At 56.4% G+C, this 25008-nt stretch overlaps 1 protein-coding gene across 1 annotated transcript in view; it reads left to right on the forward strand.

Annotated features, from left to right (window-relative positions):
* Positions 1 to 7922: 7922 nt before the first annotated feature.
* The window catches only part of KCNIP3 (potassium voltage-gated channel interacting protein 3), a gene marked incomplete at both ends in the record, with an annotated part of 91072 nt that continues 73986 nt past the window's right edge, over positions 7923 to 25008 (forward strand). Inside the window, 3 exon segments of the mRNA XM_079720494.1 lie at positions 7923 to 7943; positions 7945 to 8025; positions 22312 to 22477. Coding sequence (XP_079576620.1) covers positions 7923 to 7943; positions 7945 to 8025; positions 22312 to 22477 — 268 coding nt within the window.

A 25008-nucleotide genomic window follows, 5' to 3' on the forward strand; every position in this document is an offset into this window, starting at 1 on the left:
AACCCCAGTGAGTGAGTTTCCCCCCGCCTAATTCCTTGGTACCAAGGGTGGGGCTGAGAAGGGAAGGGAAGGGTTTGGGATCTGGGGTCTCCAGGGCCCAGGAGGGCAGGAAGGTTCTGGGACTTGGCTGGGACTGATAGGCCTGAGCTCAGCTCCCCCCTCCCTCCCCCTCCCCCTCCCCTGTTTGTTCTTAATCCACAACAGGGATATGGCCGCAAGGTGATGCATGGGGCTGCCTGGCTTCCCTGCTGACTTGGCCTGGACCAGCGGATTTCTGTCGCTTTTGCCACCAGAGCCCAGGCTGGCATCCAGGCCTGGATTGTCCCCCAATTCCAGTTACCTGAGCCCATCTGGCTACTCCCTTTGCACCCCTTTTGCTCATGACCCCTTCATTCATGCTCAAAAACACACTTACCTCCTGTTGAATCTCAGAGCCAGCAGGTTCCTCCAGGTGTGTCTCCCTCATCCTCCTTGCTGCAATATGTTAGCTCCAGGAAGAGCCTGTTCTCCACCTAGTGGAACCTCCTCCTCAGCCCCTTGGGTAGGACAGAGGCCCTGCCCAGCCCCAGTCTGTCCCATCTGCCCCTCCCCCTGCCTTCCACACCTCTCCAAGCTCCTTGCCCCTTTTCCTCCTCTCCTCTGACTCCCCACTTGCCCCACTTCACTCTATCCCGTCCCCAGCCCTCACTTCCTCCCCCCAGGGAAGCCCTTTCCCCGCTTTGTCCCCTCTTTACCTTTTGCCACTACCTGTCGGCCACAGGGACCCCTCCTGCCCAACCACATTAATCAGGTAAAGCCACCAAGCAGGCCAGGGGCCACCATGGCCTGGGCCTGGGCCGGCTGCAGGCTCTGCCTCGTGGCCCCTGAGCCCTCCACTGCTCAGGGGGTGGGACCCCCCACAGACCCCGGCCTGGATGTCTGGCCCCCAGGGGGTGTGGGAGGCCCTTGGGAAGGCCGAGCCCCCGTCTGCACCTTGGGCTGGAAGTCACACTGCTGTCCTCGGCTTAGGGAGCACTGACTCCCTAAGAAGGGACCTGGGATGTGGGCTGGAGCGGGGGCTCCCCCTCGGCTCCCCAGGAGGTAGCCTCTTTGACAGTCACCACCCAGCTTTCCCAGGAGAGATCTGGTGGCCACAGAGGATTTTGCACTGTGGCCCTTACCTCTTCTATCCTGTGCCCGTGACTGGGCATCACCTCTAGTCCATCCCTGTGCCCTCCCTGCGTGCTGGACCCTGAGTTCCAGAAATGGGGAAGAGGAAGGGAGAGGAGAAGAGGTGGACAGGACCTCGGATCCATTAAAGTGTTCTCACTTGGCTAAGTCTTGGCCTTGGATCTTTCAGCTCTCCCAGGCTGGGGCCCTGGATGTGGCTGGTGCTTAGTGAGGGTTTGTGGAGAGGAGAATCCAAGGCCTCCTCTGACCACAGGCATCCAGGGGTCCCGCCAGTAATCAGCAGGTGGGGAGTGGGGGCCCACACTGAGAGCAGGCAGACCTGGGTTCACACCTGGCTCTAACGTTTGGTAACCGGGGCGCCTTGAACATGATCCATGGGTCCCCTAGACCTCAGTTTTTCTATCTATAAAATGGGCAAAATAGTCATAGCTGCCTCCTAGGGTTGTGAAGAATGTGACAATGTGTGGAAATCCCTTGGCAGGGGCCTGGCACAAAACAAATGCTGCTTTTTTTTTTTTTTTTTTTTTGGCCGTGACTGCTCTGGGCCAGGGGTAGAGCTGGGTCTGGGCAGATACAAGCAAAGAGGGAGATGGGTACCTGTTCAAAGGAGCAAAGCCCTTCAAGATTAGAGTCTGCTGAGTTTCAGAGGGTGTCTATGTTTAGTTGCATCTTACAAACCAGCAACAAATTTGCTACTAGAAATTGAGACGGTGCCTACACAATGTATTGTCACTATTGCACGCACACTCTCAGACCAGCATCCTTGAATGTAGCACAATCGCCTCTTCTGGGCTTTTCCCAGAGGATTCTTGGCTTGCTTTCCATGTTGCCCTGTGTGGGGCACTGTAGCACCCTGCATTTTAAGAATGAGATTGATGGGATAAAAATAGAACTAGAAAATGATTAAAAAATCATTTCTAGTTCTCTATCAAAATTGCCTATCTTATCTTTTATGTATCTGAGCAAATTAAGTATGGTTATTTTAAAGTTCAATAACTCCCTGATATGGAGCCTCTGTGAGTCTGTTTTCAGTGTCTGTTGTTTCTCTTGGTTTTTGTTAGTATCGTCTTGTCTCCTTGCATACTTGGCAAAAATGGAGTGCCACACATTTTATATGAAAACCTGTAGAAATAACTTGAGGCACAGAATGAAATTATCTTGCTCCATGAGGATTATGTTGACCTCGGGCAGATGCCTTGGGATCCTGCAAACCAGGTTGTTTTACTTTACTTTCAGGGACTGAGGTGATTTGCAGTCCCTTGGAGCACTTGTCTATTTCTAGTTCATTCATATTCTGGGAGTGAAAGCCTCTGGGGTCCCAACCCAAAGCATGAAAGATTTGCCGGGTACCCCCTGCTCTTGGTGGGTCTAGTTTTGACCTCCTTAGTCCCAGAGGCTGTTAACAGCTCTGCTCAGCACCTTTGCAGTATCTTCTGGGATCAGCAGACCCCCTAGGGAGAAAGCAACCCCAGCTGCCAGCACACATCTCTGGGTTTCCTTCTTTTCCCAGATCTTGGCCCTGTGATGTTTTTACTGCCTTGTTTGTTCCCTGATACCCCTGAATCAAACTTTAAAAAGTATATTATTTTTTGAGCAGCTTTTAGTTGTCCTCAGTTGGGAATTTAGTCCAAATTAGTCCAGCATGATCAGAAGTTAATAGTCCTAAAAAATTAACTGATTTTCCCCCTGTGAACTGGGAAAGGCTGCCATTCATTGAATTTAGTATCCAGAAACCTTGGCCTAGGGCATTGCACATGGACTTTTCAAAGGAGCTCAGTTCAGAAAGCATCACTGTGGGCTCTGGTAACCTGGGGGTGGGGTGGCACTCAGCAGGTGACAGACAGAAATAGCCACAGAGAGAAATAATATTACATATTTTCCCAGTTTTAAAATGCTGCGATCCTACAATGCTCATCCTACGTTATGTGTGAAACAAAGCCCCTTCGAGGTCACAGTCTCATGTGTTCTTATGACATTCCCTGAAGCAGATGGGGATCGTCATCCTTGTTTCACGGTTGAGCAGATGAAGCTCTGAGAAGCTCTGTGGCTGATTCAAGTTCCCATAACTTGAAGCCCCGCCAGGCCTTGATTCAGATGCCCTGACCCTGGTGGCCCTGGAGGTTTCCTCCTGGGCACGCTGTCAGCCGCGTTCCCTGTGGGTGTGTGGGAGGGAGGCTCCGTCTCCCAGGAGATGTGATCCAAGTGTCCTTGCTGTCCCTGTAGCAGGAGGGATGACAGATTGGAGGCCCTGGGAGTTCTGCCAGCCTGGCCATCCCAGAGCAAAGGCCATAAGCAATGAGTGGCAGATTCTGCCAGAGAAATGCTACATGGGCCAGGGTGTCGGGTCCCAGGTGGCTGCCCAGTGTAGTTCTGTCTGGCCCCAGGTGTGCAGAGGAAGGGCCATACGGTTAGGGGCCTGCTTAGGCTCCCTGAGGGGACAAGCAGAGTTTCATTTATTGAGCTCTGAGTATAAATCGGGAAGTGTGCTGAGGACTCACATGTATTAGCTACAAGATAGACACTGTTATTTACCTATTTATGGTTGAGAAAACTAAGGCACAGGACTGGATGTGGGCTGAGTAGAAAGGGCACAATGTACCCCAAAGAGTCAACTGATAAGGGTGGCACTTTATAAGTCAGGTGATACCTGAATTCTCTGGGTGGTCAAGGTCAGCGTCCCTCCTACCCTCCTGGACCCAGGGCCTGTGCTCTGAGTTCCTAGTGCCCTGTCTCTCCAGACCTGAACGCAGGGACTGAACCAGGAGGCTGGTGGCCAGCCTGGGCCACACCCCAGGATGCCGGAATGAAGCCTCTTCTCCATGGCCTCTAATCCTTCCTTGCACTTCACGGATGTGCCACCCCTGGAGCAGTTAGCAGTTACCCATCTTACAAACACTGAGCACTGCAGCACCGGGGGAGGGGAAGGCAGGGTGTGCACAGAGATGACCCCACCCGGCCCCTGACTTCTGCCCAGCAGCGATGCACAGTTTCAGCAGCCCGAGCCCTCACCATACTGAGGGTACCCAGGAGTCAGGCTTTGAGGCTGGGGGAGAGATTTGGGGGAGGTGAGATGAGCCCAAGGGGAGGGGTGGGGGACCCTCCCTTGGCATCAAGCCAGAAGGAAGGGGCTTTAAAGAAAGCCTTCAGAGCCTTCCAGGTGTCCCCTGCAGTTTGAGAAATCCAGCGGACGAGTCCCAGCCCCACCTGCGAGGCCTAAAGCTCAAGAGACAGGCTGGCTGCTTTGCCGGCAGAGCCAGGAAGAAGGCTGCTGGCCCAGACAAGGGCCTCGTGGGAGGGAGGGTCAGCTGGAGGCTGCCTGGGGGGGGGGGTGGACAAGCCTCAGCTGTGCGGAGATGGAGCTGCCTGGGGGGTGGGGCTCCTTGGCACCCCTGAGACCTACGTGAAGTACCCTGGTCAGGGGGAAGGTGAGAGGTGCCCAGTGGTGGCCAGGCTCTGAGGACTCATGGAGGTGCCCGCAGGAGGGAGAGGTATAGTTTCCAACCTCTGCCAAACCCAGAGTGACATTCAGGACAGCTCCAGTGGGAGGCCCCGGCCCACCTGAGCTGGGCGGAGGCCTGGGCTGTCCAGCAGGAGGGCTGGCCTTGCGCAGGGCCTGGACCCCAGCTGAGACTGTTGTGTGAGGTGAAGTGAACCGCTGTATCTCCCTACCAAGCGGTATCCCAGGTCTGCTAGGTTTCCATCCAGCCGCCGGACGGCGGGCAGCGGAAGAGGTTTCCAGGGCCAGTGGAAGACACAAATAAGGCTGCATTTGGTGGCTTTCCAGTTCCACAGCTGTGCCAGCTCATGGTGACACCGGAGTGCTGTGGTGTCCGGGGAAGCACTGTTTTGGGGCAACAGACGTTTCTTGAGCTCCTGTGGGGAGGGGCTTCCACATGCCTGGTGAGACCCACCTCCACCCAGAGGGGGCCTTCCTCACAGGCAAGGGCTCTTGGTGGAGCAAGGGCCCCAACCATGAAACTGTACTGAACATCTTTCTGTCTGTCTCTGTCTGTCTGTCTGTCTCTCTGCGCCCCTCAGCCAGGGGAAGGCAGGACCAGGGCCCGAAAGGGTCCGGAAGAAACATACAGACTGGGGACTCCACGGGGCCAGGTGTGGGGTACCGAGGAGGAGGGGTTTGAACTTGGGCCTGGAGTGGAGAGGATTGTGTGTAACAATTGAGGAAGGTCTGGAAGACCCCCAAGGCTTGTGGGTAGGGGTGGTGTGAGCCCCTCACCACGATGGGATTAGAGTGAGGCCCTGAGCCAGCTCAGATGGCTTGCCACTGCCTCTTCTCAGATACAAGCTACTCAACCTTCCTCCAGGCTTGAAATGAACCCCTCCTTCCCCCTTCCAAACTCCCGCATCCTCGGGCTCGCCACTCCGCAGTGAGGAAAACCACAGCTGAAGCCCATCAGGCTGAAGAGTTCGTGGCCTACAAGGCAAGGTCGTCCTGAAGCCTTCCTTAATCTTTTTTGTGTCTGATGCACTGCCAAAGAATCTCCGGAAACTCCCAGACATTCTCAGGGAGAGTCAGCTGCTGCCCATGTGCCCACAGCACTGTCGGGCCCGCTGAGGCCCACGTGGGGAGCCCTGCTCTGGGGTGTCCTTGACCTCCACGCTCTGCTGCCCTTTCTCATCCCTGCATTCCCCACAGGCCTGTGTGGGACCAGCTGGAAGCGCTCTAGAAAAGCCCCCGAGGGCGCCGGGGGAGGAGGGAGGGTGGGGGGCACAGATCACAGCAGGGCACCCCCCCATGTGTGTTTTATGAGGTGCACCCCCTTGGTGGCAGCCGAAGTGGGAGGTACCCCAGGCCCAAGGGCATGGGGGCCTGGCGGGGGAGGGTGGCTGCCCTGTTTTCTTGTAGCTGGAAGCTCATTAGCTTGTTAATTCAGAAGAAAGCCTCTCTGGGTAGTGGAAGTTCAGTTCTGACGCCAAACCCGGGGTCAGGGGCCTTCTCTGGTTGTACCTCCGAGCACCAGGCCATAACCAAGGCCAGGCCTGTCCTGGACAGCACAACTGGCAAGTGTCCAAGTTGATGTATGGAGTGTGGGAAGTTTGGCGGGTCTGAGCCATGTGTTCACTTAGGGGTGAAAGGAACAGGCTTTTTGCACCAGCTTTGTCACTTTCTAGCCTATGACCTTGGGCAAATCCTTTAACTTTTCTGGGTCTCACTTTCATCATCTGCAGAGATAATGACACTTCCCTGCCAAGGCCACTATGAGGACTCAACATGTTCAGGGAATCCCTGCTTGCTCAGAGCCAAGGTCACCAGGTGAAAAGGCCCCCAGGCTCTCAAGGAGCTCGGCCTCTGAGCCTGACCCTACAGCTGCCCTCACCTCTTCCAGGACACAGCCATGGGCAGCGGGGACGGGGGGCCAGGGTCTGCTGGGTTCCTGCCTGGCATGAGGCCCAGGCGGTCCTGGAAGTCCAGTGGGGCCAGACACACGGGCTGCCTGCTGTCTAGAAATAGTCGTCCTCCCTGCATGGGCAAACAGCTCCAGACTATTTTCTTCCTCCCACGATCTGAAAGTTGGAGCTGATTGGCTGGCTCAAAAAAAAAAAAAACCACCCAAAAACAAAAAACAAAAAAAAAAGAAGGGCGTGCAAGTGCTCTTGTGTGCCCAGAAGAGGGGGTGTCTCAGGGCTCTGTTTCCAGGGGAACCAGTGGCACAAGCTGGCTCCTTCCTCAGGGTGCAGAAAAGAGAAACTTGGCTGAGGTTTCAGGCACCTGGCTCCTGGGTGGTTTCCCTGGGGGCTGAGCAAATGCCCAGGAGTCTGCCCTCCTGAGGGGCGGCAAGGGTCCCCCCTCCCCAGGGTGCTCAGGGGCCCTCACCCCTTTCCTCCACCACCACAACCCCCAGGAGGTCTGGTCAGGTCCCTCAGCTGCCCTGATGTGGTCCCAACCTGAGACACAGATGATGGGAACAGATGCCAGGCTCCCTGGAGTGTATAAGGAGCTCAGGTTTGGAGAGGGCTCCCCTACAGCAAGGCCCCACGTGCGGTGAAAGGAGATAACTAAGGGTGGGGCACCCATGAAACTAGTTGAAGGACCCCTGCCTGTGACCCACGTGACGTGGCCCTGGTAGCCATCACCATCTCTGGGTGGTGAGCCCCCATCAGTGGGGCCATTGAGGGCTCAGTGCCCAGAGCGATGTCCCCACCAGGAGGATGCTCTGGATACCAGGGGTCATCTGCAGGGTGGCTGGAGGGACACCAGGGAGATCCCCCTCCACAGCCCACCTTGACTGCAATGGCCCGAGGTCATGGGGGGGGGTGTCACTCCACCTGGTGTCCATAGGAACCAGTAGGATGAGAGAGGGGGCAGCGAGGAGGGGAGGGCTGGCCTCCCCGTGCTGGGACAGGAACTTGTGCCGGAGCTCCCTGCCCCCAGCCCGGGCTCTCGGCAAGCCCCCACCCCTCCCCACTCCAAGGCTGGGGAGCAGAGTGTGTGCTACAGACAGACGGGGCGGGGGAGGAGGACACAGAGAGAGAGAGAGAGACCCCCGGCGACAGGCTGAGAGGGCAGGGTTAGGAGTGGTTTATACCCAGAGAGTGGGACGGAGAGCCTGGGAGAGAGACGGAAAAGATGCGAGAGGGAGAGGGAGAGACACACACGGGGTGGGGGGAGGTTGAGCGGGGGAGGAGACAGAGCAGAAGGGGCGGAGCTTAGGGTAGAAGCGCGCAGGGAGGGCGGGTGGACAGGGGGCGGGCGCGGAGCCGCCGGTAACAATTACGTCTGGGTCCCAGCAAACATGAGGCAGCTGCCAGCCCGGCCCGGCAGTCCTGTTCTCCTCGGCTGCGCGGTGGGGAAGCCGGCAACAGTTTCCTCTGGTGCCCAGGATGCAGCGGGCCAAGGTAGGCGCCGGCGCGGGTGGAGACCGGGAGCTTCTGGGGGTTGCCCTGGACCAGGGAGCGTTGCTGTGCCTCCTCCTTTGACCCCAGCCCCTGCTGTCTCCTGTAGGGTCGCTTTTGGGAAAGTAAGTGTTGGGGTGTCCTGGCTGGGAGGCTAGACTCCTGGGGCCCCGTTTGGACGGCAGGGGCTTTAGGTATTTGTGGAACAGAAGCCGGACGGAAGAGGAGCTTGGGGTCAGCCACCTGGTTCAGTTAAGTCCCTGGGACAGGTGCCAGAGTGCTGACCCTGAGCCTGGGCCCATGGCCTTTTGCGTTGGGGGAAGGCTGAGTGCTGGGAGGCGGTGTCTTACTCTTGAAGGCTGGTCAGTGAGTGCATCGTTTAATTATCCAAGTAATTAATGAATATCCACTTCCTAAAGGGCTAGGAGACCCCTGACAAGGACGAATGTGATTAGTTCCTACTCTGTGGGGCGCTTGGGAGGTTGGAGACAGAGAGTGCAAGGAAAATGCCTGGAACAAAGTTCAAGAGATGGTAGCGAGGTGTTGGGAAGGATGAAGGATAATTAAATGAAAAATAAAGAGGGAAAGGAAAATAAGCTAACCCCCAGGATAGTTAACACTCAGAAAATCTGTCCTGATGCCTTGCCAGCTCCCCACGTGTTTGGGACAGTCTTGCTTTGGAGGGAAGAAGAAAGACCAGGATTAGATCTGGCTGCTCGTAACAGAACAAATAACAGTGGTTTGACCAAGGTTGCTTGCATTTCTCTCTCATGCAGAAGTCCGGAGGGAGGCAATAGAAGGCTGGCACAGAAGCCCTACGGTCAGCAGGGACTAGGCTCCATCTGTCTCACTGGCTTCCATTCTTGAGGTTACGTTAAGGTCCAAAATGGCTGCTGGAGCTCCAGCCAGCACATACAGGCAGCAGGAAGTAGAAAGAAGGGCAAAAATAAATCTCGACTAAAATCAGGGTTTTATGGGTGAGGAAGAATGGATACTGGGCTGGCATCTGGCAGTCTCCCCCAACTCCACCCCCTGCCCAGAGATGGATTCCTGCCTCTCTGTCACCCATGAGGACAAGCAGCCCAGAGTGGGCTTGTGGCTGCTGATTCCAGGCCACACTACCCCAGAGCCCCAGGCCACCCCTGCTCTATCTGCTCCATTGCTCAGGGGTGCCAGGAGGATTGGCAGAAGTGCTGACAGGAAACCCTTCGACGCAGGCAACAGGGCATGTTGAAAAGGTATTTTCTCTCCAGGCACCTTAAGCCTCTCCCACAACCTTCAGGCAGACAGGGCAGAAGTAGAGACACTTAGCGCCTTGTTGCACGCACGCTCACGTGCCATGTGCTCGCTGCACACATGTGCCACAGCTGGCACAGGTCCCATGCATCCAGGGTCGTCACTATGAACGTGCAATGCACAGCCATGCCCTGCGACTGTGCCCACAGCTGCCCGTGCTGCACAGCCCGTGTGCACACAGAGGTGGGGACTTCTACAGAGTCAGGCGGCACACAGGTGTGCACACAGCCCACTCCGTCCACCAGGCATGGGACAATCCTCCTTCTCTTGCCTTTCCTCTGCTGGCCCTACCTGCCAGGAGGCCACTCCCTGTCCCTGCCGGATGGGTGGAGTGAGTGGCTCAAGTCCCGCAGGTGCATATTCCCCTTCCCTTGGCCATTGTGACCCCACACTGGCCTCCGCCTTCCCTCACAGCCAGGCCCCAGCAGATCTCGCGGTGCCTGCCGGGGGCCTTCCTGCAGCTGGGCTGGCCAGAGGCTGGAGTGGGCCCCTCACCTTCTGGTGCTGGGCCGGGCAGGGCCAGCGGTCTGAGGGAAGCCACCATTGGGTCCCTCACCAAGGTCAGCAGGAGGATTATGAAAATCACCTTCCCCTCTAGTGGCAACAGGGACTACAGTTCAGAGCACAGGCTGGAAGTTGCCTGACTCAGCCACCCTCAGTGCCTGTCACTGTCATTTGTGGATCCTCACAGTGTCCTGGGAGGGCAGGCACTGCCACTTCCCCTTTCACAGACATGAGGCTCCAGTGGGGTGGGGATGGGGGGGCGGGGTGGGGTGGCTTGTCCAGCCCAGCACCAGGACTTGAGCTCCGTGAACTCTTAGGAGAAAGGAGCAAAGAGAACTGCAGGCTCTGTTCCTGGGTCTTCAGGGAGGGATGTCTTCATGACCCGGCATGTCCATCGGGACCCCCTACCTGCCCCGGTTCCTGCCTTCTTGCAGGGCATTTGTGGGAGGTGGACCCTAATCTTCTCCCCTATTTCCAAAGTAATCAAAGCCCTGAACTGTAATGGGGAGTGTGGTGGCTCTGACTCTTCTCTGGGTGGAGCCTGGGACAAGGTCAAGGCTGAAGGGCAGGAGCCCTGAGGTGGCCACTCCTCCCTCCGTGGTCTTTCCAGCAGGCTCTGCACCTGCATTATTCCCCTGGACCCCCAGGCAGCCCCGAGGTTGCTCTTGGTATTGCGCTCCCTTTACAGATGAGGAAGCTGAGGCCCACCCATGATTGCAAGCTATAAAGTGTTACAGCTGGGATTTGAACCCTGCTCTGTCTTGCTCTAAAGCTCAGTTGCCTAGGGCTTGGGGGGATGGATGGGGAGGTCATGGGAGAAGGCTACAGGGAGAGAGGGGTGTGCCTGTGACCAGGCAGCTGAGGAGGTGCCCCATCCCTGTGGGGGCTGGCTCCATGGAGTCGTGGCCTGTTGCACCCTCCGAATCCTTTAGAGAGTGCACATAAGTCAGATCCCGCCCCTGGCCACGTCTCCCGGTTAGCCATGTGACCTTGAGCCAGCCACAGCCCCTTGACTGGGCTGCAGATCCAGAGCTGCAAAGGAAAGGACCCCAGCATTTTGATATCAGGAGCCCTTTTCTCATCAAAATCTTCTGCAAGAGAGGGAGCTGCTTTGCCACCTCGGGCTGGCTTGGGGCCCATCTACTCTCCCGCCCCACCCCAAGGCATCTCTGGTGATGGCCAGGAGCGGCTGCAGAGCCCTGAATGTGGCCTCTGTGAGGAAGAGGGGCAAGTTTGGTTTCCAAGGCAAAGAAAGGAGAAGGGAAAGAACTTGGCAAGTCTTCCTTTGCTGGTCCTCCAGCCCCGGGCCGGAAGGAGACAGAACAGAAAGGAGGGTGCAGTGTGGAGTGAGTCGCTGTGTTGCCCTCCCCATCTCCCCATCCCCAGCGGACTGATGTTTCCCTGGAACGGGTGCATCTGTCAGCTGTGATCAGCCCACATCCTAGAGCGCCACAGAGCGGCCATGTGACAGGGAGAGAACCAAGGGGACCTGAAGGCACCAGAGTTGGAGGGGGATTGCTGAGCTGAGCTGGGCAGGACAGCTGAGAGGGGCCCGTCCCGTCTCCCGGTTGGCCCAGCCTCCCCGCTCTGATCTGTCGCCTGAAGTCTCTGCCCAGCTCTGCCCTCCATCAGGCTGGCCCTCTGCCTCAGCTAGGCAGAGCAGCTGCTGGCCTTTGCCGGCCTCATCTCCGGCTCTGCGGCCGGCCCCGGTCCTCTCCTGCTTCCAGCACATGCCTCCGGGGCAGGCAAGGGGTAAATCCGAATTCTCACTGCTGGTGCCATGCCTGGCCCTGTTTTAAGATCCTCTCTTGGGACTTCCCTGGTGGTCCAGTGGTTAAGACTCCACGCTTCCATTGCAGGGGGCGTGGGTTCGATCCGTGGCTGGGGAACTAAGATCCCGCATGCTGTGGGATGAGGCCAAAAAGAAATCCTCTCTCAAGATGGGCACTCTGGGCAGTGAGCCCAGAGAGCCAAATTCTGGCCCCAACCCTGCCCAAGTGACTCCGTGAGCTCGGGCAGGGTCCATCCCCTCCCTGGGCCTCAGTCACCCCATCTGAGCCTCAGATGCACTCATAGCCTCTGCCAGGCCCCCACTTGAGGTCGGGCCCTGTGCTGAGCAGTGGGGGCTGGGTGTAGAGGTGGGGAGGCCACCACCACAAGCTCCAGGATGCTGTGGTGCAGATTGCCCCGCCCCACACATAGGCCTCCTGGCCTGTCACAAGGCCCACCCCCGCTATTTGTAATTGACCAGCCCGGCCAGGAGCGAAGGTGGCTGCAGAGATAACGCAGCTGCACCTCCCCAGCTGTTAGCCCAGCTCTGCATCAGCAGATCTGGGCTCAGTCCCAGCCCCCTCCTGCCCTAGCTGTGTGTCCTCAGACAAGTTATTCAGGTCCTCTGTTCCATGGTCTCCTCGTTTTCCAGGAGGAAATATCATCGACCTCCTAGATACATAAGATCCTACACCAACCCGCTGAGCATAGCCCCTGGCGCATTGCAAGAGCTCCGTAAATGGTTGGAGTGTCAGTGTTATCATTTTGGGATTATTGAGTAGAGCCTGGGAAGGGCACCCCAACGGGAGAATGCTGTCAGTGAGTAGCTCAGAGTCCACCCCTGGGTCGATGAGAAGCCCTCATTGCCTGGGCAGCAAAAGGCAGGTGAAGAGCTCGTGTCCTGGCCGAGGTGGCAGCATCAGAGGCAGGGCAGGGACAAGCCAGTGCTCCCCTCCCCTGCTCCAGCGCTCTGGGAGGGGCGGCACCCAGGCGTGTGTGTGTGTGTGTGTGTGTGTGTGTGCACGCACGCCTGTGTTCTTCGGGGACTCGTGACAATCTCAGCTCCCCTCTCAGAAGGCAGGGCGCCTGGCCCGTATCTGTTGGTGCTCAGGGGTGGAAGGAGAATCGAGGCTCCCCGAAGCCTCCCTATCCCAAATCCTTGGGGCCCGCACGACACAACGCCCATTGCCACTTCCTGCCATCTGTCCCAAGTGCTGGAAATAGAGCAAGCAAAGATGAGTGGGCGCTCAGTGAGCTTGCCTGCAGGAGCACCCATGGACGGGGTCAGGGTGCCAGGCAGCCCCACAGCTCAGCAGGGCTGCACATCCCCACTGGCCCAGGCTCTGGCCTCGAGGCAGCCCCAGCCCCGCCCCGCCCTCCCCGCCACCCCGGGAAGGAGGGAGATTGCGAACCCCAGAGTCCTTCCTCCCACAGACAAGGCCCAGAGTTTCCTATCCGGTGGGATAAGCACTCTAAACCTTAGCTGCACTTTCAGATTGGCTGATGAGCTTTATAAAAATAGAGCAGCACAGGCCCCACTGAGTCAATAATGCAGCCCCCGGGCAGGCAGAGATGGGGAAGTCTCCCAGGTGATTCTCATGTGCAGCCAGCTGAGCGGAGCGAGTTGGGTGTCCCCGCTGATGTCACTGGGCCCTGGGCTTGGCCTGCCCCTTGCACTGAGCATCAGAAGGGTGAAGAACAGTGCTAATCACTCCTGCTTGGGGGGGGGTTGTATATGTCACCTCGTTTAACCTTCTCCATAGTCCCGTGAAGCCCTGTTATTATCCCCATTTTACAGATGAGCAAACTGAGGATCAGGGTGGTCAAGTACTCTGTCCAAGGTGGCCCAGCCAGGAGGTGAGGGTCCAGGAATCAAGTCCCTGTCTGGCTGACCACAGACCTCTTCCCACTGTCCTGACTGCAATAACATCAAGCAGCTTGAAATTCCCCCTCCTCAGCTAAGCGTGTCTCTGAACCAGCATCCAGTGGGTCCTGGTGGCTCTTACGAAACTGTTCATGCTGTGTCTCCTGCATAAATGCCTGTAAACATTTGGGAGAAGTTAGCTGTGCCTTTTGCATATGCATTGACTCAATAACATTACCTCTGAGGAAGGGAGCCTGGATGTTCTCGCCCCAAAGGCTGCCACGTGCCCACAGGTCACCTCTGCCCAGCCTTCTCTGAGATACTCTTTGGGGGTTCTCTGGAGCCCAGCTGACAAGAACCACAGAAGCTGAGCCAGCTGCTCAATGGTCTGGCCTTGGAGTGCCCCTAACGGCCTGACCAGATGGGCTTCCACAGGACGGAGCGGTGCACGCTGGGCATGGGGCAGTGAGCAGGGGCAGCCACCCTGTGGACTACTGGCCTTTCTGGGGACCTGTTGGGGCTGAGGAGCCACCAGGTGGGATGTCCCGGTCCAGGTGCCAGTGGTTTGTTTAAAGTGATCTGGCCTCTTTCTATGGGGTGGTGAAAACTCTCAGATGATGGTTGAGAATGGAGTGTCCTCGTGGAGAATCTGGACCATATGTGTGGGGAGCTGGAAGGCATGAGGGGTTGTTCCGCTTCCGGTACCCATCTCCATGGTGACAGTGTCACAGTTACTGAGAAGTCAGCTTGACCCCTCCATCACTACCTACACCTACAGCAGATCCTAAATACTCATCACACTGGTATTTCCACCACCCATCCCACCGCCTGTGCCTGGCTCAACCCTCCCACCGTCGTCCCCTCAACTTGGGCAGCCCCCCAAGTTAGCCACTTGCCTCATTGTCCCCCAGTTCTCCTCCACACTCCACCAGACCACCTTTCTGAAACAGCTCTGACTGACGCTAGCCTGGACTTGGGTAGGAAAGGGGAGATGGGGTCAGGGTGTGCCCTGGCAGCGGGAGGCGGCCCCACACCCCCCGACTGGCGGCTCTGAGAACCATCTAGAACAGCGCTGGCCAATAGGAATGCATTACAAGGCACAGGTATCATTTTATTTGTTTTGTTTTGTTTTGTTTATTTGCATTACGTGGGCTTCTCACTGCTGTGGCCTCTCCCGTTGCGGAGCACAGGCTCTGGACGCGCAGGCTCAGCAGCCATGGCTCACGGGCCTAGCCGCTCCGCGGCATGTGGGATCCTCCCGGACCGGGGCACGAACCCGTGTCCCCTGCATCGGCAGGCGGACTCTCAACCACTGCGCCACCAGGGAAGCCCCAGGTATCATTTTAAATGGTCCGGCAGACACATTAAAGAAAGTAAAAAAAAAAAAATTATTTTTAATAATATATTTTATTTAACCCAGTGTAAATATTATTTCAACGTGTAATCAATATAAAAATTATTAATGAGCTATTTTACATTCTACTAAGAAGGATTTGAAACCCAGTGTGTATTTGCACTGATGGCACATCTCAGTTTGGACTAACCCCATTTCAAATGTTCAGTAGTCACATGCAGGGAGTGGTCACTGAACGGGACACCTCAGTCCGTGATCAGACCCCAAATTTACTAGCTGTTTGTACTCTGCCTTCACCGATTTGGTTTTTTTTTTTTTTTTTTTAATTTTATTTATTTATTTATTTTGGCTGTGTTGAGTCTTTGTTTCTGTGCGTGGGCTTTCTCTAGTTACGGCGAGCGGGGGCCACTCTTCATCACGGTGCACGGGCCTCTCACTGTCGCAGCCTCTCTTGTTGTGGAGCACAAGCTCCAGACGCACAGGCTCGGTAGTTGTTGCTCACGGGCCTGGTTGCTCTGCAGCATGTGGGATCTTCCCAGACCAGGGCTCGAACCCATGTCCCCTGCATTGGCAGGCAGATTCTTAACCACTGTGCCACCAGGGAAGCCCCCGATTTGGTTTTATCTGCCACAACCTGTGCTATTGTTTCTTATTTTTCCTTTAAATTAACTCACATTTTAAATTTCAGTAAGTTCATTTAAAAGGGAATCTGTAAATCATTATCGTAAAAGGAGAGCTAGTAGCAGTCGCTGAGGTAACCATAACAACGCCATGAAAACAAAACAACAGCATTAAATTCCAGCCCCTCCCACCCTCCCCCACTATGTGGGCTGCTGAGTCTCAGAGCTGGAGCTAGAGGGATGCTACGGGCACCCAGAGTCTAAGTCATCCCCTGTACCAGGCACGAGATTCTCCCAGATGCTCCACCCCCTCCAGCCAAAGCCCAGCAGGACACACCTGAAGGTGAACAAGTTGGTTGACTCCTTGTTGCCCTTGGCCGAGAGAGAACACACACCACGGGTAACGTGGTGAGCTTGGTGAGAGGGTGTGAGAAAGTCCTATTACAGGATTTGGGCAATTTGCAGGAGGGCCCACGGAACCTCGAAAGATTGGTGTGAGCGTTAAATAAAGCACCCAGCTCAGTACCTGCTGGAAAGTAGGTGCATCGCCAGTGCAGTGCCCTTTCTGTCCCTGCTCTGCTGCCCACAGACCCAGGGACTTGGAAGGAAGCTGAGACCTGCCCTTGGACCCCACTGGCTAGGCAGGAGCTGCAAGTCTGGGGTGAGTGGCCAGAAATGGCTCAGACCACCTGCAGCCCCTGCCCTGAGGGGACCTTGTGAGGCTCCGAGGAGACTGCAGGTCCCTGGGGCCAGCCTAGGGCCATTTCTGGGACCTGGCCCACAATGCTTACGTGGCCAGATGTACTGCTGGGGACGCTGTGTGACCTCAGAACCCAGATCTTCTGGCTTCACTGGTCTCTGCCACCCAACTCTGACCATCCCCTGAGGCCCATGGAGGGTGGAGGGATGGCTCCATCCGCTGTTAAAATGCATCAGGCAAGAGCAGGCAGGGAGAAGGTCTCAGGCAAATTATGACGAGAGCATTAGGGGGCTTTCACCGGGGCATTTTAGGGTATTCATTGAAGAGTTTGTGTGTGTTTGTATTTTTTAAGTATTCTTTTTTTTTGTATGTACGAGAGTCTTTTTTTAATGGAAACTTTATTGAGATCATTGTAGACTCACTTGCAGTTGTAAGAAATAAAACAGCCCCTAAGGCAGGACAGGAATAAAGACGCAGACCTACTAGTGAATGGACATGAGGACATGGGGAGGGGGAAGGGTAAGCTGGGACGAAGTGAGAGAGTGGCATGGACTTATATACACTACCAAGTGTAAAATAGATAGCTAGGGGGAAGCAGCCGCATAGCACAGGGAGATCAGCTCAGTGCTTTGTGACCACCTAGAGGGGTGGGATAGGCAGGGTGGGAGGGAGGGAGACGCAGGAGGGAAGAGATATGGGGATATATGTGTATGTACAGCTGATTCACTTTGTTATACAGCAGAAACTAACACACCATTGTAAAGCAATCCTACTCCAATAAAGATGTAAAATAAAAGAAAATAAAACAGCCCCTAAATACCCTTTACCCAGTTTTATAATACATGCACTCGTGTGTGTGTAGTGCTGCTCACTTTTATCACATGTCGATTTGTGTTTCCACCACCACAGTCACAGCACAGAACAGTTCCATCACCACGAGGACCCCTCGTGTTGCCCTTTTATAGCCACACCCACCTCCCCCCTTCCACGTCTCCCCCCATCCTGAACCCCTGGCCCACTAATCTGTTCCATTTCTAAAATGTTATTTTGAAATGTTGTATAAATAGAATCATATAGTATGTGACCTTTTGAGATTTTAGCCGTTCCCATGGTACGAGTGATATCTCCTTATGGTTTTATTTGCATTTCCCTGATGGCTAATGATGTGGAACAACTTTTCGTGGGCTTATTTGCCACCTGCATGTCTTCCTTGGTGAAATGCCTGTGGCTGTCTTTTGCCCATTTTCTAACTGGATGCTTTGTTCTTTTACTGTTGAGTTTTGGACGTGAGGGCCTCTTGGGTGTCGGACTCTGTGATGCGGAAGAGCAGCGCACACAGCAGGCCAGGGCCAGCTCTCAGAGCTGACATTCCAGGAGAAAGAGAAAGAAATGCACCAGGAAACAAATAAATAGGGTAGGTTCATAAGCAGTGTGCTGGGAAGCACAGCAGGTGTTGATATGGATGATGAACGGCAACCTAGAGAGAGGGGTCTCCCATCACCTGGTCTGACTGAGGCCTGACAGGGAGAATGTACAGGAGGAGTGTGCAGGGGGGAGGAGTGTGCAGGGGGAGGGGGAGGAGTGTGCAGGGGGGAGGAGTGTGCAGGGGTAGGGGGGAACAGTGTGCAGGGGGAGGGGGAGGCGTGTGCAGGGGGAGGGGGAGGCGTGTGCAGGGCCCGGGGGAGGAGTGTGGAGGTGCGGGGAGGAGTGTGTGGCGGAGGAGCAGCAGGTACAAAGCTGTGCGGTGCTCCAGCCGGGCATGCGGGCACGCGCAGAGCAGCTGAGGCGGGCAGTGGAGGTGCGATGGACTCGCAGGGTCAGGCGGGGTTGACGGAGGGGTCTGCAGGCCCGCACAGGCCCTGGGTCTTACTGACATGCAGCAGAAGCCACTGGGGCCTCAAAGCAGGCTGGCCGGGGATTTAATTTGTGTTGCTGTCTCCTCAGCAACCCAGGCCTCGTCAACTCTGTCACCTCCTTGCACAGAAGCGTCAGGGAGCGAGGTGGTGTCCCCTCGCGGGGCTCCCCCCTTCGATGCCCGAGAGCCCCGTATTCAGGAGGAGGGAGTCTGGAGTGGCCATTAACGTTCCCTGACAGCCCCGGCAGACCGTCCCTCAGACAGACGAGTGTCAACTAGTCCTGAGGATGAGCCGGTGGTCACTCCCCCGGCCTCCTCCCTCCCCCACCTTCTGATGGGCCAAGTACACGGGCCTCGGCCCCTCCTGGCATTTGTGTGGCCCTGCTCGTGCCCAGCCACTGTCGGCCCTTCCTCTCCTCGCTGTCAGGACCCCTTCACCCATTTCAAGTGGGAGGCCATCCCAGGCCCTGCCTGTGGGCCTCGCAGCGGGGTCCTGGCCCTCAGCCAGCTGGAGGACATGGCCCAGGGCTCCTCCACCCTCGTCCACCCTCTCCACCAGGAGAGGTACTCCTTAGCCTGGGACATTAGTAAACCATTACTCTGACATGGTTGGGGGGCTTGGGAGCCCCTCCCCATCTTCCAAGTCCTGTCAGGGGCCTGGCCCAGGAAAGCTAAGCAGCACAGCCTGTGGCCAAGACTGCCTGAACTTTGGAACCAGGAGGCCATGAGTGCAGTGTGGCCCTGGCATGCCCCCAAGCTTCTCTGAGACTTAGTTTCCTCATCTTTAAAATGGGCATGGTGTTGCCAACCTCCTGGGGTTGTCATGACAACGAGGTGACCTTAAGGCCCAGAATAGACATGCATGAGGGGGGCTCTCAGCCCCACCCTGTGGGCCCTCCCAGCTGGACAGAACCCCGGGCCACCGGCTGGGTCTCCCCACATCAGCTCAGGCCTGGCTGCAAGACAGAGTGCCCAGGACTAGCCGCAGGCTCTGCCAGGGCGGCCCCTGCCAGCAGCGCCAGCGCCGTCCTGAGATGGGGAGTGGGGTCCCTACAGACAGCTCCTGCCGGGGATGCTGAGGGCCACCTCAGTTTCTCCCTCTGATGTTCTCTCCTAAGCCCATGTGCAGAGCCTACAGCAAAGAATTCAGGAAATAATGAAGCACCAGCTGCCTGACTTCCCCCTACCCGCCTCCTGGACCGAAAGAAAGACTTTATTCATCGAGGCCATTTCTCTCCTGAAGCAGATCATTAATAATGGAGAAGGTCTCTCTCTGACAGCCTGGGCAGTGCCCGTGTGCACGTGTGCGTGTGCATGTGTGTGGATGTGCGTGCGTGTGTGCATGGATATGCATGTGTGTTCATGTGCATGCCTGTGTGTTCATGTGCGTGCATGTGCGTGCATGTGTGTGTGGATGGGCATGCATGTGTGTGCATGTGCGTGTGTATGGATGTGTGCATGTGCGCGGATGGGCGTGCGTGTGTGTATGTGTGTGCGTGCATGCATATGTGTGTGCATTGCGTGGGTGCATGTGTGCGTGTGCGTGTGCGTGCATGTGTGTGTGGATGCACGTGTGTGTGTGTGGATGCGCGTGCGTGTGTATAGGGTGCCTCCCTCAGCATCTCTGGCACCCTGGCCACCCCCGCTTACCCCCTCTTTCTGCCCCATTGGGATGGTGAGTGCCCACCCTAACTGCAGCTCTGGGCACCCCTAACCCCCCCCATTGGCAAGCTGAGCCTTGGAGAAGAGGAGGAATGTGGCGGGTGCCGCCGAGGGTGTGTCTTGGGGAGGTGGCTTGCGGGGGTGATGACTACAGGAGGGAAAACCGGCAGCTGGGACCTGGCTGGAAGGTCCTGAAAGTCAGGATCAGGGGTTTGGATGTTGTCCTGTCTAGACAGCCACTCCACCGAAAGCTGACCAGGAGGCCAGCCGCCCAACCCCAAATGTGGACGGGCCTCATGGGGTCATGAGCCAGCTCAGCACCTGGAGGGTTCTCCCTCCTAACCAGAGCCTGCAGGAGGCAATGCACCAGCCTCCTCTCACCTGGGCATTCGCACAAACTCCACAATTTAGGGGATATTTGTAGGGTTTTTCTTATTCCTCAAGTTCAGGAAAGCCTCCCTAGAGGGCATGAAAGAACCTAAAAGGCCAGAAGCTTGCTTTCCCAGCTCTCCTTGCAGCCAGGGATTAGGCATATGACCTGGGCTGGGACAATCTGACCCCTCTGCTCTTGACCTTGAACCTGGAGCTAGGGCCTCAACCGAGACTCCCCCAGCAGCAGCCTCCAGGTTCCAGGGGCAGCAGGGCCATCACACCCGTGGGGGGTCCCAGGCCCAGTGCCCCTGGGATGGCAGTGCTAGCCCCAGGGTTGGGTTATTCAGCAGCAGCGGAGGTGTCTTTGCTGTCCTGTGGGTGAGCGTGGCTGAGCTCTGGCTGTCCAGCAGCCTGCTTTTTGCTCTGGTCTGTCTTCCAAGCCTGGGCTCTCTGTCCTTCCCGGGGAGGACTGGCCTGGGCTCCCCACTGCTGATTCCTTTCCAGTTACCATCAGCCTGGGTCCGTCTCTCTGTTCCTTGTACCTGAGAACCTGACCGAAGCAGGGGCTGCGCTGGGGTCTCAGCATCTGCAGAACTTGCTCGAATGTACATCTGTTTGTGATTTATTTCGGACACCCATATGCTCTTCAGGACTGTACAAATGTAGCCCACGTGAAACCCCACAACCCTGGAGGGACATCACCAACCCGTCACCCCATTGGCCATTGTCCTGGCCAGTCAACCCACCCACTCAGAACTGGTACCCACGGGGGTGCGCCGCTTTCTCCCACGTCTGGAGCTCAGACCGCACATCCTGGGTACCATGGACCTGGGGCTACCTGCGGCAGCGACCCAGCGGGCCAGGCGACACCTATGGCACAGCCGCCCCAAGCAGGAGGCATGGCACAAGGGCAGCAAACCAGACTCAACAGATGCCCAGAGGGCCATCCTGCTGCCGGCCTGGGCACTGAGGGTGGTGGGCCACTGGCAGGCCAGGTGAGGGCGCTCAAAATATTGAGGTAGGAAAACAAATCTCACCGCTCCGGGCCCCCACTGTGACCCCGGGCTGTCCTTTCCCCAGCCACACTCACAGCCCAGCATCTTAACATCCCACCCACAGCTCCCGCTTCCAAGATTCTACCTATCAGTTTTGTTTTTTTGGGGTTTTTTTTAAGGTCTTTATTGAGTTTGTTACAATATTGCTTCTGTTTTATGTTTTGGCTTTTTGGCTGTGAGGCATGAGAGATCTTAGTTCCCCGACCAGGGGACCAGGGATTGAACCTGCACCCTCTGCATTAGGCAAAGTCTTAACCACTGGACCACCAGGGAAGTCCCTCCCCCATCAGTTTGAGTCGTTTCTTCAGATGGTTGCACAGGGTACAGTAGTGGGTTGCATCCATGTGCCCCCTCCTGGGGAGGTCCTCGGGCCTTTGATGCGGCCTTGATTTGCCTCCAGGTGAAAAAAGATCAAGGGCTCTGGCGTGAAGTGAGGAGGCCAACTTCGCTGTGTGACCCTGTGCAGATCTGCTCCCCTCTCTGGGCTTTAGTCAGTGAGGGGTTTGGACTGTGATCTCTAAGGGACTGTCTGGCTCTGACAACCAGGCCCGTGCCAGGGTCAGGGGTGTTGATGAGAAAGTCTGGACCCTCACCTCCCTCCTTCCAGGGACCCCATCACGTAACAGACCAGGGTGCCCAGTGGGGGAAACCCTGCCCATAGACCCTGCCTTCAATCGGGAGTTCTTCCAGCAAATTCCCACTGCACAGTCCGTGCTGTTGTGGAACTGTCGATGCAAGGACAGACCCAACTCCCTCAGCTTTAGAAGCCAGGGGGGCTTCATGGGGGAGGTGACTTGCTAGCGGGATCTTAAAGCATGATCAGGGCTCAAGTGTGGAAGGGGTGTGTTCACAGAGCAGCCTGGTGTGGCTGGTGGGGAGTGTGTGTGGGAGCACAGGGTGCACAGAGCCCTACGGTGGCCTTTAACGTCTTTCTCAACCCACTCCTCCAGCTTGGATCACTGGCGCAGCTTTTTCTAGCGGACGCTGTCCGTGCCTGCAAGGTGGCCTCGCCAAGCAGTGACCAGGGGCTCTTGGAGAGAGAGTGGGGCTGCTAAGAAACCGGGCAGGACATGACCAAGGGCGGGGGCAGCAGCGGGACTGCGGGCTCCTGGCACGCATCCCTGAAAGGCTAGACCCTGGGAGGAGTGAAGGACCCCCTCAGGGCTGGCCTGGGGACGACCTGGAGGTCCCCTGGGGGAGCAAGGGCTCAGGACCACTCTGCCTGTTCCTGCTGCAGGAGGTGATGAAGGTGTCAGACGGCAGTCTCCTGGGGGACCCCGGGCGCACACCGCTGAGCAAGAAGGAGGGCGTCAAGTGGCAGCGGCCGAGGCTCACCCGCCAGGCCCTGATGCGGTGCTGCCTGGTGAAGTGGATCCTGTCCAGCACAGCCCCGCAGGGCTCAGGTAGGGGTTGGGCTGGCTGGGAAGAAGGTGGGGGTCTGCTCTGAGCGCAGAGACCTACGCTGGGACCCCAGCCTGGGCCACACCGCCTCTGCCTCTGCGGTGACATGTTTCTGTTCATTCACGCCTGTTCCCATTCATCGGTGCCTGCTCCGCGCAGGGTGCTGACCTCAAGGCGGGACCCAGAGAGGTGGGGACAGATCATTAGGACTGTGCTGGAATTTTCCCAGCCGGGAGGATGGAGCGGGGCTTCAGAGCCTCGCCGGCCGGGTGACCTTGGGTGACACAGTCTTCCTTTCTACGTCCTCTGTGAAAAGGGGCGCTGATACTCACCTGCAGGGTGCTAACACGTGACGGGGCCTGGTGAGGAGAAGGCCCGGGCTTCAGCCCCGCCTTGGTCCTGCCCAGTGCAGCCCAGGGGCTGGGGCTGGCTCTTTACCTCATGCTGCGTTCTGGGAGTTTGTGGCAGAAATGGCTGGCCGGCACTTGCTGTTGGCGATATTTGGTGTCTGTGATGCAGTAAGAGATGCAGGGGGAACCTCATGCAACCCCTATACTCTCACACACATACCACACACTCACACCTGTGCACACCCACCAAGTGTGCACATACCACCCACTCACCCCTGTGCACACCCACCAAGCACATGTGGGTGCACACACATCACACACAGGTGTGCACGCCACAACCACACCATGCACACTCCTGTGACCACACACATAGGCGTGCATGAGACTCTGTCTCTTTGACTTTGAGGAAAAGGTGCAGACTTGGATCCTGACAGCTGTGTCTTGTTCGTTGTCTCAGACACTGTGTTTTCCAGGGAGCCTCAGGCCCCTTGCCTGGAGAATGGGTATATTCATGGCCCCAGCCTCCCAGGCTTGATGGGGGTGGCGCCAGCAGTATGTGCAGGCCAGGCCCCTGTCCTTTACCTGCACACCCACTCTAGGGCGCTCTCAGCATGATTCCAGTCCCCTGCCTTCTGCTTCCCTGAGCCCCTGCCACCTGTGCTGCTTCTTCGTCACCCTTTTCTGACCGTTCCGTTACCCAGAGCAGCCTCCATGGAGGCCCTGGGGCCTGTGAATACACATGTGGGGTCCATGTGCGCTCTCTCTCTCCAGCTTCTTGGGACGACGCAGAAACATGAGGTTACTACAATTTCATACAAGCAGCTTAACTGGGAAGCTCAAATCTTCACAGGGCTGTTTTTCTGCAGCAGAGTAAAAGCAATTGTTTTCCATTAGGGTAGGAACAGGGAGCAGAGGTGAGCCATGGCGCCCTCGTGTGGCCAGCCTTGTGCGCCCGACGGGCTCGGGTGTGCTCCGATGGACCCAACCTCGCCTCTCTGGAGGCCCAGATTCTTTTTTTTTTTTTTTTTTTTTTTTAGATTTACGATCTGAAGAATTTTATTTTATTTCTTTACTTACTTATTTTTATACAGCAGGTTCTTATTAGTCATCAGTTTTATACACATCAGTGTATACATGTCAATCCCAATCGCCCAATTCATCACACCACCACCAATTTTATTGAAGTATAGTTGATTTACCATGTTGTGTTACTTTCTGCTGTACAGCAAAGTGACTCAGTTATACGTATATGTATTCTTTTTCATATTCTTTCCATTATGTTTTATCACAGGAGTTCCCTGTGCTCTACCATAGGACCTTGTTTATCCATTCTATATGTACTAGTTTCCATCTGCTAATCCCAAGCTCCCAATCCCTCCCTCCTCCACCCCACCTCCCTCCCCCCTCAGCAACCACAAGTCTGTTCTCTATGTCTGTGATTCTCTTTCTGTTTTGTAGATAAGTTCATTTTAGATTCCACATATAAGTGATATCACATGGTATTTGTCTTTGTCTGACTTACTTCACTTAGTGCGATAATCTCCAGGTCCATCCATGTTGCTGCAAATGGCATTATTTCATTCTTTTTTATGGCTGAGTAGTATTCCATTGCATATATGTGTACATCACATCTTTCTCCATTCATTCGAGGCTCAAATTCTTACCGGCCTGCATCTCCAGGGTCTTCTTGGCAGCAGCTCAGGCTCCTCCTTTTCCTCCTGTGGATCTTGCAACCCCCCCGTGACCCCGGTGTCTGTCTCTCCCTCCCTGGTCCTCGGCATCCAGCACCCACCCCACTCCCAGGCCTCTCTCCTGCTGAGCCCTGGCTCCAGCTTCCAACTTCCAGCAGAAACATCTGGCACACGGTGGTCTTCAGGATGGGGCTGGGGTGTGGTGTGCCCCCCTTGCTGAGGCCTTTTGCACACCTGAGCGTGCGTGGACATGGGGAAGAGCAAGCCCGGGGGGCAGGCTGGGTGTGTCTGGGGTCACAACGAGAGGAAACGGGGCCGAGGGGACCACGCCCACAGGTCCCACCTTTAGCTCAGTGGGCTCCTAGATGGCAGCGTCTATTCCCGTCAGCTCCTTCTAGAGCCATGTGGAAGCCTTTGCTGAATGGCTGGTCACGGCCATGCAGCAGTGGGGGTGGGGAAGGGGTGCAGGGCCCAGGACACCACCAAGGGCTC

Source organism: Hyperoodon ampullatus (assembly GCF_949752795.1).
Source record: "Hyperoodon ampullatus genome assembly, chromosome: 15".
Lineage (NCBI taxonomy): Eukaryota > Metazoa > Chordata > Mammalia > Artiodactyla > Ziphiidae > Hyperoodon > Hyperoodon ampullatus.